At 42.2% G+C, this 15,655-nt stretch overlaps 2 protein-coding genes across 3 annotated transcripts in view; one reads left to right on the forward strand and one right to left on the reverse strand.

Moving 5' to 3' along the window:
- The first annotated feature begins 6,308 nt into the window (after positions 1 to 6,308).
- Positions 6,309 to 10,425, forward strand: ckma (creatine kinase, muscle a). Its single transcript, XM_078265762.1, has 7 exons — positions 6,309 to 6,501; positions 6,692 to 6,846; positions 7,045 to 7,177; positions 8,097 to 8,268; positions 8,464 to 8,587; positions 9,039 to 9,228; positions 10,148 to 10,425. Exons 1-7 carry the CDS (start codon positions 6,309 to 6,311, stop codon positions 10,324 to 10,326), a joined length of 1,146 nt encoding a protein of 381 aa, XP_078121888.1. The 3' UTR covers positions 10,327 to 10,425.
- A 3,884-nt stretch (positions 10,426 to 14,309) lies between these two features.
- Positions 14,310 to 15,655, reverse strand: part of mark4a (MAP/microtubule affinity-regulating kinase 4a) — a 31,328-nt gene continuing 29,982 nt past the window's right edge. The window contains exons 16-17 of one of the 2 annotated variants that reach the window (XM_078266491.1): positions 14,987 to 15,031; positions 14,310 to 14,834 (exon numbers count right to left, since the gene is read on the reverse strand). In XM_078266491.1, the coding sequence (XP_078122617.1) occupies positions 14,498 to 14,834; positions 14,987 to 15,031 (382 nt within the window). In that variant the 3' untranslated portion in view covers positions 14,310 to 14,497. The remainder of the gene's footprint in view (positions 14,835 to 14,986; positions 15,032 to 15,655) is intronic. The other variant, XM_078266492.1, reaches the window with a different exon arrangement.

Consider the following 15,655-nt stretch of genomic DNA (forward strand, 5'->3'; position numbering starts at 1 on the left):
AGTGTAGGCTTGAAGTATGTGGCAGGGTTGGGTTGGCTATTTGGGAGGGAGGGGGGAATGTTCTATGTGCAGGGGTGGTAGTGATACTGAGGACTGGAAGAAGCAGGTGTCAGCTGCCAGTCCAGGAGAGGGCTGGGACATCCCACAGTCACAACTGTTTGTTGGGATGCCCCCCCCTTCCTGGAACAGTGCCTGTGATAACACTCCTATGGACCCCCATTTGAATTGTTACTACACCTTTAGTACTTCAGCATTTATTTTACAGTATGACAAAATCAGCTTAAGTAAAAATACTCTTAAAAGTAAAGTCTTTTTACAAGTAAAAGTCCTGCAGTGAAAATGTCACTTAACTAAAAGTATGTAAGTATCATCAAGAAAATGTACTTAAAGTATTAAAAATAAAAGTAGTCAATGCAGAACTCTCCTCCCATTGTAGAAAGTGTAAAGGATCCAAACAGTTGTGTTTAATGGTCTAATCATCTCAGCTGGACTTGTAGCCGTTATATTGTTGGATAGTTTGATTTACAATAAAACATCAGATTTTATAAACTACATGTGTTTTGTGTGCAAAAATCTTAATGTGTAAAGTAACTAGTAACTAAAGCTGTAACAGATGAATGTAGTGGAGTAAAAAGTACAATATTTCTCTCTGAAATGTAGCGGAGTAGAAGGAGAAAGTGACATGAAAAGAAAAGACTCAAGTAAAGTACAGGTACCTCAAATTTGTACTTTAGTACAGTACTTGAGTAAATGTGCATTCCACCAGTGAACACCAGTGGTGTTATCACCAACTTTCCCTCCAGTGTAGATTTGGATTTGATGAGTAACTTTTACTTTGGCTGTAGGCCAACTGTGTTGCTGTAAAATGTGTGGGTGGTGTAGCTTGCTAGAACATTTATGAATCCCTGTGGAACCAACCTGGGTCAAAGAGCCCTGTTACCTTCTCTGAGAAGGCTGTTCTAAGTGTAATATTATACGGCCTGTCACGGTTGAGTGGAGCAGGAGAACCCAAACGCAGGACACTGCAGACCACAGGAACTTAAAGACAACTCTTTATTACCGGTGTTGTATAGCAAATGCAAAACCATGACTTAAAAACAAACTAATCTGAGGGGATGACGTGCAGTTGGAGAGATGGCCGGAGAAACTTTAAACTAAACCTCATGAACACAAGCATGGTGGTAAACAGGCATGAAAACAAGACATGAGCTACCAGGACATGACACATAAGGAGAGTGACATTAAATATAAAAATATAACAGGAAACAGACTAAAGCAGAGAGCTTCAACAGGGGGTCTGCGACTTCCTAGGGTAAGACTAACTGCAGGAGGGCCTCACAAATTATTGATTGATAATTTTTTGAAAGTAGTTTTTTTCAAAAAGTAAAATGTTCTAAAAAATTAGGTTAGGTTAGGTTACTTTATTGGTACCCGTAGGTAAACTAGGTTTACCGTCTAAGAGGCAGGACATCCTTAAAACTTTGTAGACCACCACATAACATGCAACACACAAAACATCAAAACATATAAAAACAGGTTGTAAAACATGGATAAAAAGAATAGAAAACAGTGCATGACCAAAGTGCTTGTGCGTTTTGTGCAAATAATTTTACAGTTTGTTTAACAGAGTGATTGCCGCTGGGACAAAACTGTTTTTAAATCTTGTAGTTCTGCAACCAGGAACTTTTAGCCTCCCTCCAGAAGGGAGACACTGGAATTCCCTATTCAGAGGGTGTAGGCTATCTTCTTTGATAGCCAAAGCTATCCGTTGTATATATACATTAACATGAATCCAACATATAATTAGCAAAGATAAATTGGTATATTCGTGAAAAAGAAACAGTGATGACAGGCTTACTAAAGGTAGCCACTATGGTAGTCATTCACAGATACTGTTACATGTAAGCTTAAGGACTCACTGTGCCCTCCACATGTATGTTTAACATTAAAGGAGAAATCCGGCACAAAATGAACCTAAGGGTTAATAACACATGATTACCGAGTCGACCGTTCTCTGGGATATGTTTTCATGCTAATCGAATGTGACCAGTTTTAAAAGTGTGGTGCTATTTTGAGCCTTGTTAGTAGTATAGAAATAGCGATTTCTTTTTACTTTACCCTGTGCCCCGACGACTAGCATTATAAGCTAATTAGCGGTTTACGATAAAACTGGTCACATTCGATTAGCATGAAAACAAATCCCAGAGAACCGTTGACTTGGTAACCATGTGTTATTAACCCCTAGGTTCATTTTGCACCGGATTTCTCCTTTAAAACATGACATATAAGTAATATATAAATATCCATCCATCCATTTGAATCTATCCTGCCCAGTTTGATATGCAACATATATATCAACGCAATTTAATTTACACAGCAGTGATGACAGGCTTACTAAAGGTAGCCACTATGGTAGCCATTCACAGATACTGTTACATGTAAGCAACTATATTTTCTACATTTTAGGTAGTAGAGGGGCCCTGCTCCGTTTCTCTTCAAGCTAAGGGGCCCTGGACTAGAGAAAAAGTCCAAGACCATGACAGGGCCAATAGGTAGTATCGTAACCATACACATTTGAGTTAGTCACTTATATAAGTAGAACGTTAGTCTGAATGAAGAATATGCATTTTGATTGTTTATCAACTAACTGTAATATCAAATATAGACCTGCTGAAGCCATTGCCATTGGCCTAAACAAAAAAGCCCTGACAATACTGCAGTTCTATGTTCTATAAACTGTATTGAAGTGATGCACAAAGCAGATGCGGAGCATAAGCATTGGTAAAATAGTGTGAGATATTTGAGAGATTAGAAGGGCGGCTAATGAAGCTAATGTCAAAGATGGCATCCTCTTTCATCCTCAACTGACAGTATTCAGTCAGTATTCCCTCCAGAGATTGGATGACTGATAATTGCCATATCAATTAGAGCGGGACGGAGTCATGGCTGTTTCGAGGTAGATTCCTCTGCAGGTCACTGGGAGTCAACATAGAAAGGATGAACACAGCAACAATATCTGCACAATCTAATGCTATCCAATACTATTGTATACTGCAAAAAGTATTGCATTGCATTGTTGACTCTATGTAAAAAAAAAAAAAGTACATTACAGTACTAATGTTACATTTCAAATACCAGTTATTAAGAAATGTCTATTTGACAGCAAATTCCATTTTGGATTTGTCTGAACCTAAAATGTCAAACTGAGCTCCTAAAAAAAAGTGACAATTGTGGCGACCCCTGCTTCCCCACTCTGCTTGGCTTGGTTTGATTGGTCTCTTTTCTTCTCAGCTTTCAGGAAGAAACCATGCAGAGTGGAAGTTGTTTTTGGCTGGACCGCGACCCGCAGGGCGAGGGCCAGCGTTATGGATGGTAACTTCTGTCGCTCGGTCACTGAGGGATGAAGTTCCAGCAATGGTCGGAGTGAGTGTGGTGACGTGAGTGTTGGGGTTTCCCCATTGGTTCATTGCCCTTTCAAAATGTATTGGCCCGACACAGACTTTACCTCCGCTATCACCTATCAATCAGCTGATTAACTTCCTCACTACACATAGATATTGTTGTTGTTGTTGTCACCACCCACTTTTTTGTTTGCATAACCTTGATTAATGTATGTCAATGACAGTGGTGGAATGTAACTAAGTACATTTACTCAAGTACTGTACTAGTACAAGTATAAATCTTGAGGTACTTGTACTTTACTTGAGTCTTTTCTTTTCATGCTACTTTCTACTTCTACTCCGCTACATTTCAGAGAGAAATATTGTACTTTTTACTCCACTACATTCATCTGTTACAGCTTTAGTTACTAGTTACTTTACACATTAAGATTTTTGCACACAGAATACATGTAGTTTATAAAGTGCAATATTTTATAATAAATTAAACTGACATTGAGTAATTTTTACTTTTACTACTTTAAGTAAATTTTCCTGATGATACTTTTACTAACATTTTCAATGCATGATTACTTGTAACAGAGTATTTCTACAGTGTGGTATTAGTACTTTTACTGAATCTGAATACTTCTTCCACCACTGGTCAACAGTTTACTGAAATAATCAGTTACACTTTACTTGAAGGTATCTACATAAGAGTGACATGACACTGTCATGAAGGTGTCATAAACATTATAAACAAGTCATAAACGTGTATGACATAACGTTATTGGTTATGGTTAGGGTTGGGGTTGGGGTTAGAGTTAGGGTTAGGGTTCATGTGCCATGACAATGTCATGACAATGTCATTTTTCATGACAGTTTGATGTCACTCTCATGTAGATACCTTCAAGTAAAGTGTAACCATCAGTTCATGACATAATTTACCCCAACAAGCTGCTGTTGTTGAATATAGCATATCCATACTTTCCATGGTGCAAAACTGACCATTACTCATCACCAAGGAGGTATCTATCATGTTAACCTCTTGAATTAACATAGTTGGCATATCTGTCAGAGATAACTCCGATGGATACAATGTTTCTTTGGACAGCATTTCTACATGGCAGCCATTTGATAAGTGAAAGAATGCTAACTCTGTCCAACCTTTACGCCCTGATCTCCACCGCATGTGTGGCAAAAGTGAAGCTCAGCTTTTTTCAGTTGCTTCAACTACCTCCAACAGCACCCCCTCACCCACCCTTGTGACCCCTCCTCCCCTCTTTGATACTCCCACCGTCTGGTGCTATGTATGGGCCAGGGGTGGGTGAAGTGGGGTGAGGGTACAGCTGCACTACCCATCTTAGATGACTGAAATGTAAATGCGTCCCCTTTCATAAACTGTTCAGAGTATCAGTGCAGAGGATCTGGCCAATGAGGGTGCAGCAGGCACTAAAATGGATAAACCAATGGCTGAGTGTCTGCCCGGTATATAAACAGGGAGAAAAGACCTCCAAAGTTGGGTGACCCTTATTTTGTCTACGGTGAACAGGATCTGATCCCAAGGACTGTTACCTCTGTTTCTTGTCTGCTGTGAAGGTAAAGCATGATACCAGAGATTATTAGTTTTGTGGAGTTAAAGAAGGAGGAGCAGATATTTGGAGACGTGCGGATTCGGAGAACCTTTCAAACATTTAGAACTGGAGAGAATAACTCTTTTTGGCTGCTTTTTTTTCTGGGCTTTGGACTCAAAGTCTGTGATGAAATCAAAGGATAAATGCACAACAATTCTGGGATGTTTGAATCTATATGATGCATTGTGGGGGGGGAAAAGAGGCCTACTGGGTATCAGAGGTCATTGAATTTTGTCAGATTATTCTCAGTGACTTTATTAAATGGAGAAAAAAAAACAAACAGCATGAACATGATGTTTTAGAATAGCGGTAGCTGCAACGCTGTTGCATGAAGTTGTGTCACTACATATATTTATGCGCTCTGCAAATGGTTCTCTCATTTGAGCGCTGATTTATGTGGACAGGTGCTTCATAGTTTTCAGACATGTAAGAGACTGCCTGGAGACACTGGATGTCCACTGATTGACTTAGCCATTTAAGAGTCACCTTTTTAAGATGGCCCTAAAAAAAGTTCTTAGCAAAGTGCATCAAAAACGCTACTTTCATAATCCAATTTGGCTTATTACCAAAATGCCACACTGCAGCTGCATGTTATGTGATGTCAGAAGTGCGTCATTGCATTCATGTGATAGGCCTATCAAGGCAAGATGAAACAAATTATAAAAAAGGTAACATGTATAGATGATTAGAAGTAAATAGATCCTGGGGGACCATGGGGGAGGGTTCCTGAAGGGACAGATTTCTGTCAGCATAGTGACAACTTGCACTAAGTGTTGGAACCTGCAGGGTGAGTGGTGATACAAGTGTGATACAAAGAAGGTGTAGAGTGTTTTTCAAAGGGGATACGTGTGTAAAACAGCAAAGCAAAGACTTCTCCATGCGTATTTATGTGTCAAAATGTAAATTGGAGAAGTGAGGTTGTGCGTGTGCCCAGATAATTAAAATACTACTCGTATGCTTATGTGCTGAGGACATTTGGAAGAAAGGGTATGAAGTCAGGTGTGCCAATGCTAAAAATATCCAGCCGACACGCTCCTCCCCCGACTCTATTTTAACTGGACATTTGAGCAGTTGAGAATTGAGTGACAATTGTCACCAGGATTCCTCTGCCGACCCCACTCTCCAGCTGTCTTGCAGAATATTCCAAATCTCCAAATGCTGAAATGTTTCGTGGATATTCAGTTCACCTTCACAGACTAGGATTAGATTAGGAGGAACTGTTTTTTGATTATCCAGAGCCTCTGTTTAAGTTTGCTCATCCTGTGTTTCCCTCTCTTTGCAGTGTTAGAAAGCAATCATGCCTTTCGGTAACACCCACAACAACTTCAAACTCAACTACAAAGTTGAGGAGGAGTACCCCGATCTGTCCAAGCACAACAACCATATGGCCAAGGTCCTGACCAAGGAGCTGTATGGCAAGTTGAGGGACAAGCAGACACCCAATGGCTTCACCCTGGATGATGTCATCCAGACTGGAGTCGACAACCCCGGTGAGACAAGAGAGACACACCTACATTTAGACAAAGATCTCTTTTATGCAGCATAAAATCATTCAGACACATACTGTAGGTCTATACTCACTGAAACAAAACTGCACATTTCTTAGTTTAACCTGTGAATAAAATCACAAAATGAAATACTCATAAGCTTGTCTCTTTCCTCTTTGCCCCCTGAATTTAGGTCACCCCTTCATTATGACCGTTGGCTGCGTTGCTGGTGATGAGGAGTCCTACGAGGTCTTCAAGGATCTGTTGGACCCCATCATCTCAGACCGTCATAATGGATACAAGGCCACCGACAAGCACAAGACCGACCTGAACTTCGAGAACCTGAAGGTGCAGTAGCCCAGTTTTTTTTACTGTAGGGTTAGGGTTAGGTTTAGACTTTCAGTGTCTCAAACCAAACACTACACTGGGTCATTTCATTGATTTGCACACCTTCAGCTAGACAAATAGGCACATGAAGATGCACAGTGGCCTACATTTCTGGCCTCTGTTTCACTTTGTAATCAGACTTTCTCATTTTGTCATTAGGGTGGTGACGACCTGGACCCCGCCTACGTTCTGTCCAGCCGTGTCCGTACTGGCCGCAGCATCAAGGGATTCACCCTGCCCCCACACAGCAGCCGTGGGGAGCGCAGAGGCATTGAGAAGCTGTCCGTTGAGGGTAAGTTATTATTGGTTTGAGGTCATATAAGTATGCAAAGGGTTAGGGTTAGGGTTAAAACCTAGCATCCGTAATGGGAGCTACGAGGGGCACGGGCACAAGGGGACCATCCGTGATTCAAGTGTTTATAAAGAGATTGAAGAAACCACTGGACAGTATGGTCAGCGGGAGTTATATTACTTTAAAAAAGTAACCTGGCCCTTGAATCACATCAAGGGCCAGACATGTATAGTTTATTGACATGCTTTTATTTCATCGAAAAAGTAAAATATCTTTGACTCAATTATTGCATGTCTCATACAGTCTTCTCACTTACAGTTTGGTCCACATAAAGCCCTGAAAAGGTCAGCAAAAAAGTTCCAAAGCCATCCTAGAATTTAGCAAATCAAGCAAAACAATGATTACATTTTCTAAGTAGGCTACCACACAGCTGACTCACAAAAAGCTCTTTCACAGCCGGAACATGCAAACTCTCTGCTTCTGGGGGAATTTCTGAGCCTCAAAGTCGGCAAATTTGCCAAATTCTGCTTTGAGTGTCACGAAATTGCAAGTTCAAAAACAGTTTCCCATGTTTTTGGTTTGGCGCACAACTAGATGGGCCAAAATATATTGTGAACCTAGATTGATGTGCGGGCCGGATCAGAATTTGCGAGGGGCCAGATTTGGCCCGCGGGCCTTGAGTTTGACACATGTGGGTTAGGGTTTTCCCAAACAATGTTCACAAGAAAAGGAAAGTATCATTTGAGGGTAACGGGTAGAATACAGTGACCCAACAAGTAGAGGGTTAGGGTTAGGGTGGTTCTGCTTGCTCATTTCATGCTAAAGCAGTAACAGGGAACGTTAAGTGACAGATGACACTCAACAATAGCTCCCACCGCTCACTATTTCTCCCTAATGTACTGTACATGTGTCTCTCCAGCTCTGACCAGCCTGGATGGCGAGTTCAAGGGAAAGTACTACCCCCTGAAGTCCATGACTGATGCTGAGCAGGAGCAGCTGATCAATGATCACTTCCTGTTTGACAAGCCTGTCTCTCCCCTGCTGACCTGCGCTGGCATGGCCCGTGACTGGCCCGACGGCAGAGGCATCTGGTGAATATGACCGATAAGTGAAAATAACCTTGTCACAAGTTTAGTTTAGTTTATTGGTTTACACAGATGGTGTCAAATTAAGAGATTAAGCCCCTGTGACTAAAATACTGAAAGGAAAAGAAAGACTCGCATTATGCTTCTGCATCACCTGTGTCTTTTACTGTATGCTGATCCCTTGCATCTATCTCTGTCCAGGCACAACGACAACAAGACCTTCCTGGTCTGGGTGAACGAGGAGGATCACCTGCGTGTCATCTCCATGCAGCTGGGTGGCAACATGAGGGAGGTCTTCAGGCGTTTCTGCGTTGGCCTGCAGAAGGTACACATAAATAAAACCAGGTCAAAACCAGTGGTGGAATGTAACTACGTACATTTACTCAAGTTCTGTACTTATAAATGAAACTAGCCAACAATATAATGGCCTACAAGTCCAGCTGAAATGATTAGACCATTAAACACAACTGGTTGGATCCTTTACACTTTCTACAATGGGAGGAGAGTTCTGCATTGAGTACTTTCACTTTTAATACTTTAAGTACATGTCCTTTATGATATATACATACTTTTACTTAAGTAACATTTTCAATGCAGGACTTTTACTTGTAATAGAGTATTTTTTTTACAGTGTGGTATTAGTACTTTTACTTAAGTAGAGGATCTGAATACTTCTTCCACCGCTGGTCAAAACCAGCAGAGTCAAAGAGTGAAAGCAGTGTGGATCGCTGCTGGATGTTCCTCCTGACTTTTCTTTTATATTTCTTATCTCCCAGATTGAGGAGATCTTCAAGAAGCACAACCACGGCTTCATGTGGAACGAGCATCTGGGCTACATCCTGACCTGCCCCTCCAACCTGGGTACCGGCCTGCGTGGTGGCGTCCACGTCAAGCTGCCCAAGCTGAGCACACACCCCAAGTTCGACGAGATCCTCACCAGGCTGCGTCTGCAGAAGCGTGGCACAGGTACAGTACAAACAGACCCACTCTTTAGCTTGTACACCTGCGGATCAAGTAAATGGGAAGAGTCCACTCACCCCCTGCATAAGTCTTTCCAGTTACTGCCATCACGCCGCCGCTATAAACTCCCTCTAGCCAAGAAAAAACACGTACAAACACTCCTTCATTAACATCAAACATCTTAAATATAAAGTAATGACCCACACACCCACACAAACAATGTCACTTTGCACACACACATTGTATTTTTTTTCATACTGCGTTAATTATTTTTTATAAGCTATTAGGGCTGCACGAGGACAATATGGCATATGCGATAACATTGTTAAATATCGCGATAACGATATCACTTGCGATAAATAAACAGATCTTAAAATGTACTCAGTTCTGCTGCTTTCAGTATTCTGCTAAAATACAACACATTGCTTGTTGGATTTAAAAAGAAATAAAAGGAAATCATTTAAAACTTTCCTTTTTTTTGAGCAAATTGATCATTATGTTGAATATAAGACACTACTAAAAAGAAATGACAGTTACATTTTAATGTGCAGTGTTCTGATCATTTCTTTAAACTAACACAAAAAAAATCAGTCTTGTGTCCATTGCGATACGTCGCAGCCTTTCGCGATGTTTGTATTCCGCCAGTTGATATCGTGATGATGATAAAATATATATATATATATATATATATATATATATATATATATATATATATATTGTGCAGCCCTATAAGCGCTTGCATGTTTACTGTCCGAGTTTGGTTTTTGCACTGTATGTAGAGGTTACATCTGAGACGATTTTCTGTCATGACAGACAATAAGGTTTCCTGTATCTGAATCAGCCTGGCAGGTCCATTTAGATCTCTACTGAGACCCTGGAAGGTGAGATGCGTAATCTGTAATCTGTCATCCCTTATCCTCCTCAGGTGGTGTGGACACCGCCTCCGTGGGTGGTGTGTTCGACATCTCCAACGCCGACCGTCTGGGCTCCTCCGAGGTGTCCCAGGTCCAGTTGGTGGTTGATGGTGTCAAGCTGATGGTGGAGATGGAGAAGAAGCTGGAGAAGGGAGAGGCCATCGACAGCATGATCCCCGCACAGAAGTAAAGAGGGACAACCTTGTGTTTATCTCGTGACCATTCGCGTGCAATCGAGCCAGCTGACGGGCTTGCAGAGGAAACAGCCGCTCCACCAAGAGACTCTTGACTCTGCTCGCCTATTTCTTCCTTCCAGCTTTGGTTTTCTTTTTTCTCGTTCTCCTGTGTTGGTTGGTAACATCCTGGGATCAGCCTCCACTGAGCTGGGCTCGCCTGGCAGACGTGGTACCACCTACTTTTTTCTTATAAAAAGTAATGATTATTGAAGCTGTTCATACTGCTCAATAAAACCCCATGAAACAACTCAACGAATCATTCTGATCTTTTGTGTTGCAGCATGGAAAACTGGAAATAACAATGAACAAAGCATAATCTTCACTTATTAATGCTCACTTAGATATGATCAAAAAGCTATCGACAAATATTCAGATGGTGTGACCAAAATGAAGGAAAGAAAATGCCAACATCAGTGAATTTTATTAATCTTCAGCTCCATGTTCTCCCTTTATAAACCACATCCACTCCATCTCAGTGTACAGTTTGTTTCTGAGGGGAGGAATTCAACAGCAGAGCAGTGTAAAATTACTCATACAGGTCAAACTGGGTGTGTTTCTTCAGTCTCTTTTTGCATATAACATCAACCGTTTCCAAAAAATCAGTTTTGAAATGACAGTGCATGTTAAATGCTGAGCCCCCTGGGGTCCTAATACTGTACCATCCACCATCTAAACCACACCAGCGACAAAGCGTCTCTGAGCAGGTACACACGTTTACTTTACAAAATCTTTTCAAGAAGGTTTCACAGTAGATTCCACCTTAAGACAATGTTCATCCATCATATACTAAGAGTGAGTTGTTTTACACCAAGTTATTTGCTTCTTTTTTTATTTATTTTTTTATTTATTTTTTTTTTTTAGCCCGTTTCATTTCATTTCCACCGAAAAGGCTTCGCTAACAACATGATTTATATTTGCAATCGGGAGACAGTGACGTGACATTTCTATGGCTTTGAATGCAACCCAGGGCTTTCAACGTGTTAGGGACTTATTGGGTATCGGTGTAAATTCAAGTTAAAATAGAACCAAACTGCACAATTTATTCCCAAATGTACAGTAGTTAGTGTCCTCGCTGGATCTACGACTGAACATTTCTCTGTACGCTGTGGTGCATTTCATGGCATGTCGAAATACTTGTAAGAACTCAGAAGCCCTCTCGCGTGTACTGAACCTATATCCTCTATAGCAAACAAGGTGGAGGAGAGTCACTGTGTTTCACCAAAGCCTTCCTGTTTGTTTGTGTGAACGGGAGGGGGGGGGGAACCAGGTACCACATTTAGCACCATTTCTCTGTATCAAGTCATGTCTAAAAATGATCTGTATGTGTCTGCATTCCACAAAGCTTCCAACCCTAGGTGTGCATCATGTTTAATTTCCCCCCCCCCCCAAAACCAAAACTCTTAAGTCATGCAGGATTGCAGGTTGGTTTTGTTCCCCATTGTCACTGACAGAATCTGCTTTAAACTAGAATTACTTCCCTTGCTCTAGCTATAAATAAACCTTGAGCTCTAAGATATATACTATATTCATATATTTTATATACAGCCATCGACTGACTGATATAAATCCTGTTTGTTTTTTTTGTTTTTTTAAATGATATTATTCTAAAAAATAAATAAAGTACCTGTGCAAGTATCCACAAATTGAAGTGTTTCACATTTAAGACATTGGCGCCCTCCAGTGGCTAGTTCTGGGTATTACCTATACAGGTACACTGGAAGGAGCTGATTCAAGTCAAAGCAAAGTGCATTGAGGTCTATATTACCTAATGCTAATATACACCACAATGAGAAAACGTCCAGGGAGAGGACAAGGACAGACTCCGAGTGTCCATGTTGGTGTCTGCTTCTCACCCTGGGGAGGAAGGTCAGGTGGACACCGGTCTCCCCTGCTGGGCTCCATGAAACAGCACACGCCAAACAGGACTGAGAAGATGTTCGTACATGGGTCTACACTGTGAGAGTGCGGATGATGGCCGAGTGTTTTCCCCCCCGTGCGAGAAAACAGGGTCTCAAAACGAAGAGCCGAGGCAAGCCAAACGTCGCTCATTGTGACGATAGAAAAAAGTCGGTGGTACATACGAAGGCGGTGGACATCTAAGGTGGGGCGTCCCTGTTAAATGTAGGGAGTCGGGGGAGTTCATGATGGATGGGAAAGGAAATGGGGGGTGGGGTAAGGGGGGTTGGGTCACCATGAGCAAAGCCACAACCGAGAGATAGTATTAACAGTAAATCAGCAGCCAAACGACATGTTCTCTGTAGCCTACGTAAATATCACAGTACGTCATTCACTGAAAACAGGGAGGGAGAACAGAAAGCTTAGACAGGAAGTTTTTTCCGTCTCTCTCTCTCTCTTTCTCTCTCTCTCTGAAACATTAAATATGCACTGTATGAAGGCGCTGGGGGTTGTTCACTTTAAAAGGCAACTGGACTAACGAGAAGACACTATGCACACTGCCTTCATCAAGCCTTTTTCCAGATTCAGAACATCCCCCCCACCCTGATCCCCACAGCCCACAGTCATCAAGTAATGGACAGACCAGTTTATAGACTGTGCCACAAAAAAAGAGAGGGTGGACATTTAGAAGTGCATGTTCCTTTGTACGTGTGTGTGTGTGTGTGTGTGTGTGTGTGTGTGTGATCAATGAGATTTCGGTGCTTGGCTGATCTGCTTATGGTGTTTCCCATCCACCTACGGAGATGATGTCTAAGGTGAGATCCCATGGCACAGAATAGAACCAAAGAATTGCATTGCACTGAAAAACAAGCCAAACTTACAGTATCTCTGTTATGTTGTGGTGGGACGAGTGACAGATTTCAAGGGCAAGGTTTGCACGACAAAAAAAAAAAAAAATAAATCCACATTTGTCGCTCTTGCTTGCTTTAATCACCTTGAAAGATCTCAACAGATGAGGGCTTCTAGTAAAGTTAGAAAGATATTCTCTGCCGCCCGTGAAAAGGGATGAAACGGGGATGGGAGGTTGGGAAAATCCAAATGCTTTGAACTAGTTTTACTGACGATGACCAGCGCTGACAAACAATGAATCCAGCCAATCAGAGAGCAGCGTGTGTGCACATAGTCTTTGCAGGCCTCTCTGTTCATTTTTTTTTAAGAGAGCTAGCAAAGGAAAAGTATTTATTATAGCGATGGTATAAAAGTTAAACAACCTTTTTATTTAACCAAAAACCAGCTGTAATTATTTAATTGGGATGTTAGCAAGAATCTCAAATGGAGCCTGGCATTACTGCACCACAAAAAATATGGAGCTAACCGTGGGGTTTGTTTGTTTCTCAATAAACATCTACATTTTTTCATTTTAATTTGCTAGTCCCATGCTGAGAAACTAATGTGATTGAGAGAGGCGACAACTCTGTCAGTTCATGAGGCGGGAGATGTCGCCGGCTTTTTGGATTCCGGGTCAGCCTCTGATTGGCTGTTTTCAAAGGCCCTGTCAACCCTGCTCCCACTGACCTTATTCCAGTGCAGTCGTCACTGCCACATCCACGTTTGTGCATGTTATTGTCCCCAGGTGATGAAAAGTCGGCAGATGATCACACCATAGGTAGGGTGGGGGGGGTGGGGTGTGCTGGCGTACGTAGGGGTGAGATATAAAAGAAGAATTTCAAAAAAAAAATGTAAAAAAAGGACTGGCTGGTCAATTACGACCAGTGCACAGGAGATGATGATTTTTTGTGTGACAGTGGGTAAAAACAATGATCAGAGCAATACATAACAAAATAAAGAGTCATTATGGCTAGAGTAGCAATAAAAAATATTGAACTAGATTCCGTCTGATCCAGGTCCAGTGGGTGCAGTCGCTCAGTGAAGAAGTTGGCTGAGCTGGGTGGGGTGAATGGGTGGGGTGCCTCAGTCTGTGTGACTTTACGGGTCATGTGTGTGTGTATCTGTGTGTGTGTGTGTGTGTGTGTGTGGGGGGTAGTCATAAAAGAGAAGGAGAAGTCTATTCTCTCGGGTCCAGCCCCTCGCCCCCTTCTCTGCTATTTTTTCTTCAATTATGTCCACCCCACCCTCCCTTTGCGCACACACACATCAACGCTCACTCACACACACACACACACACACACACACACACACACACACACGTACGCAAACACAGCCTTCTGTTCAAAGTTCAAGGTCCTTAGAGATTTGGGTGGCAATGTCCCGAAAAGCTATTGGCGTCCCCCAGAGTCGCGTGTAGCGCACCCCGTTAGAAGTCTCGGAGGTGCCCGTGGAAAGTTGGCACACCTCGGCCTTGAAAGCCACGCGGCCCCCTGCCACGCCATGGGTGCAGGAGAGCAGAAAGGGGCCGGCATGGTGGACCTGGCAGCCACATCCCAGCGCCGCCTCCCGCAGAGCCAGAACCACCTCCGCAGGGTCACGCCGCACACCGCCTCTCAGATCCCAGCCACGTCCGACGGCCCGGGGCTCGGACGCTTTTTGATACCCAGGTAGATGGCAACTAGGGAGAGGGAGGAATATTAGAAAAATGTTCAGGCATTGGACAGTGGCTGCTACTACTAATCTCATAAAAACAGAAATGAACTACCATCTATTTTAAGTAATAAAACATAAATAAAACACTTATCTTACTTATCTATTAAGTGTACTGACCTTGTGACCGCAAATCTCCTGATTCCCTCAGATTCATTTGTGACCCTACAGGACAAACAAGCAGAGTAAGGCCACTACAGTACAATGAGTACAGTTGTTCACATACAATACCAATATGTAGTATCGAACAAATAAAAAGTATCGAACAAATCTGCCTAAAATGCAGGTATCTATATCAGCAAGTACGCAATGATGTGCACCGATCCGATACCAAGTAATTTAGCCCCGAAATCGATCAACTTTTAAAGTAGTTGTACTAAAAACTCTCCACTAGCTCTCCGCTGGCAGACCAACCGGAAATCACTGTTTCGTTGTCGCTCTGAAAACAGCAGTCTACACAGCAAGTTGTGCTGGCAGCTACTGTTTTTAGAGCGACAAAGAAGAAAAGAAGAATTGATTTCCGGTTTGGTCTGCTCGTGGAGGCAAATTTGCGTTTCCTAGGATGGCGAAGCAGTGTAACGGACATGGATGTATAACAGAGTGTAATGTTAGCCGGAGCTGTCCGCAAAAATGTCCGCACCAGTGTCACGGTGATGTGTACAGTATGCAAACTTCCATCCAATTCCCTGGCATCTCATTCGCATTGTTCATGTTTTACAAAGGGTTTAACCCCAGCCAAGCCATTTAACAATGATAACAATCATATCATATCCATACATATATACAAAC

This window comes from Sander vitreus, chromosome 13 (assembly GCF_031162955.1).
Source record: "Sander vitreus isolate 19-12246 chromosome 13, sanVit1, whole genome shotgun sequence".
Lineage (NCBI taxonomy): Eukaryota > Metazoa > Chordata > Actinopteri > Perciformes > Percidae > Sander > Sander vitreus.

Coding starts and splice junctions, on each gene's coding strand:
- ckma (XM_078265762.1), top strand. CDS start 6,309: ATGCCTTTCGGTAACACCCACAACAACTTCAAACTCAACTACAAAGTT. Junction 8,269..8,463: donor CCCGACGGCAGAGGCATCTG/GTGAATATGACC, acceptor ATCTCTGTCCAG/GCACAACGACAACAAGACCT. Junction 8,588..9,038: donor TCTGCGTTGGCCTGCAGAAG/GTACACATAAAT, acceptor CTTATCTCCCAG/ATTGAGGAGATCTTCAAGAA.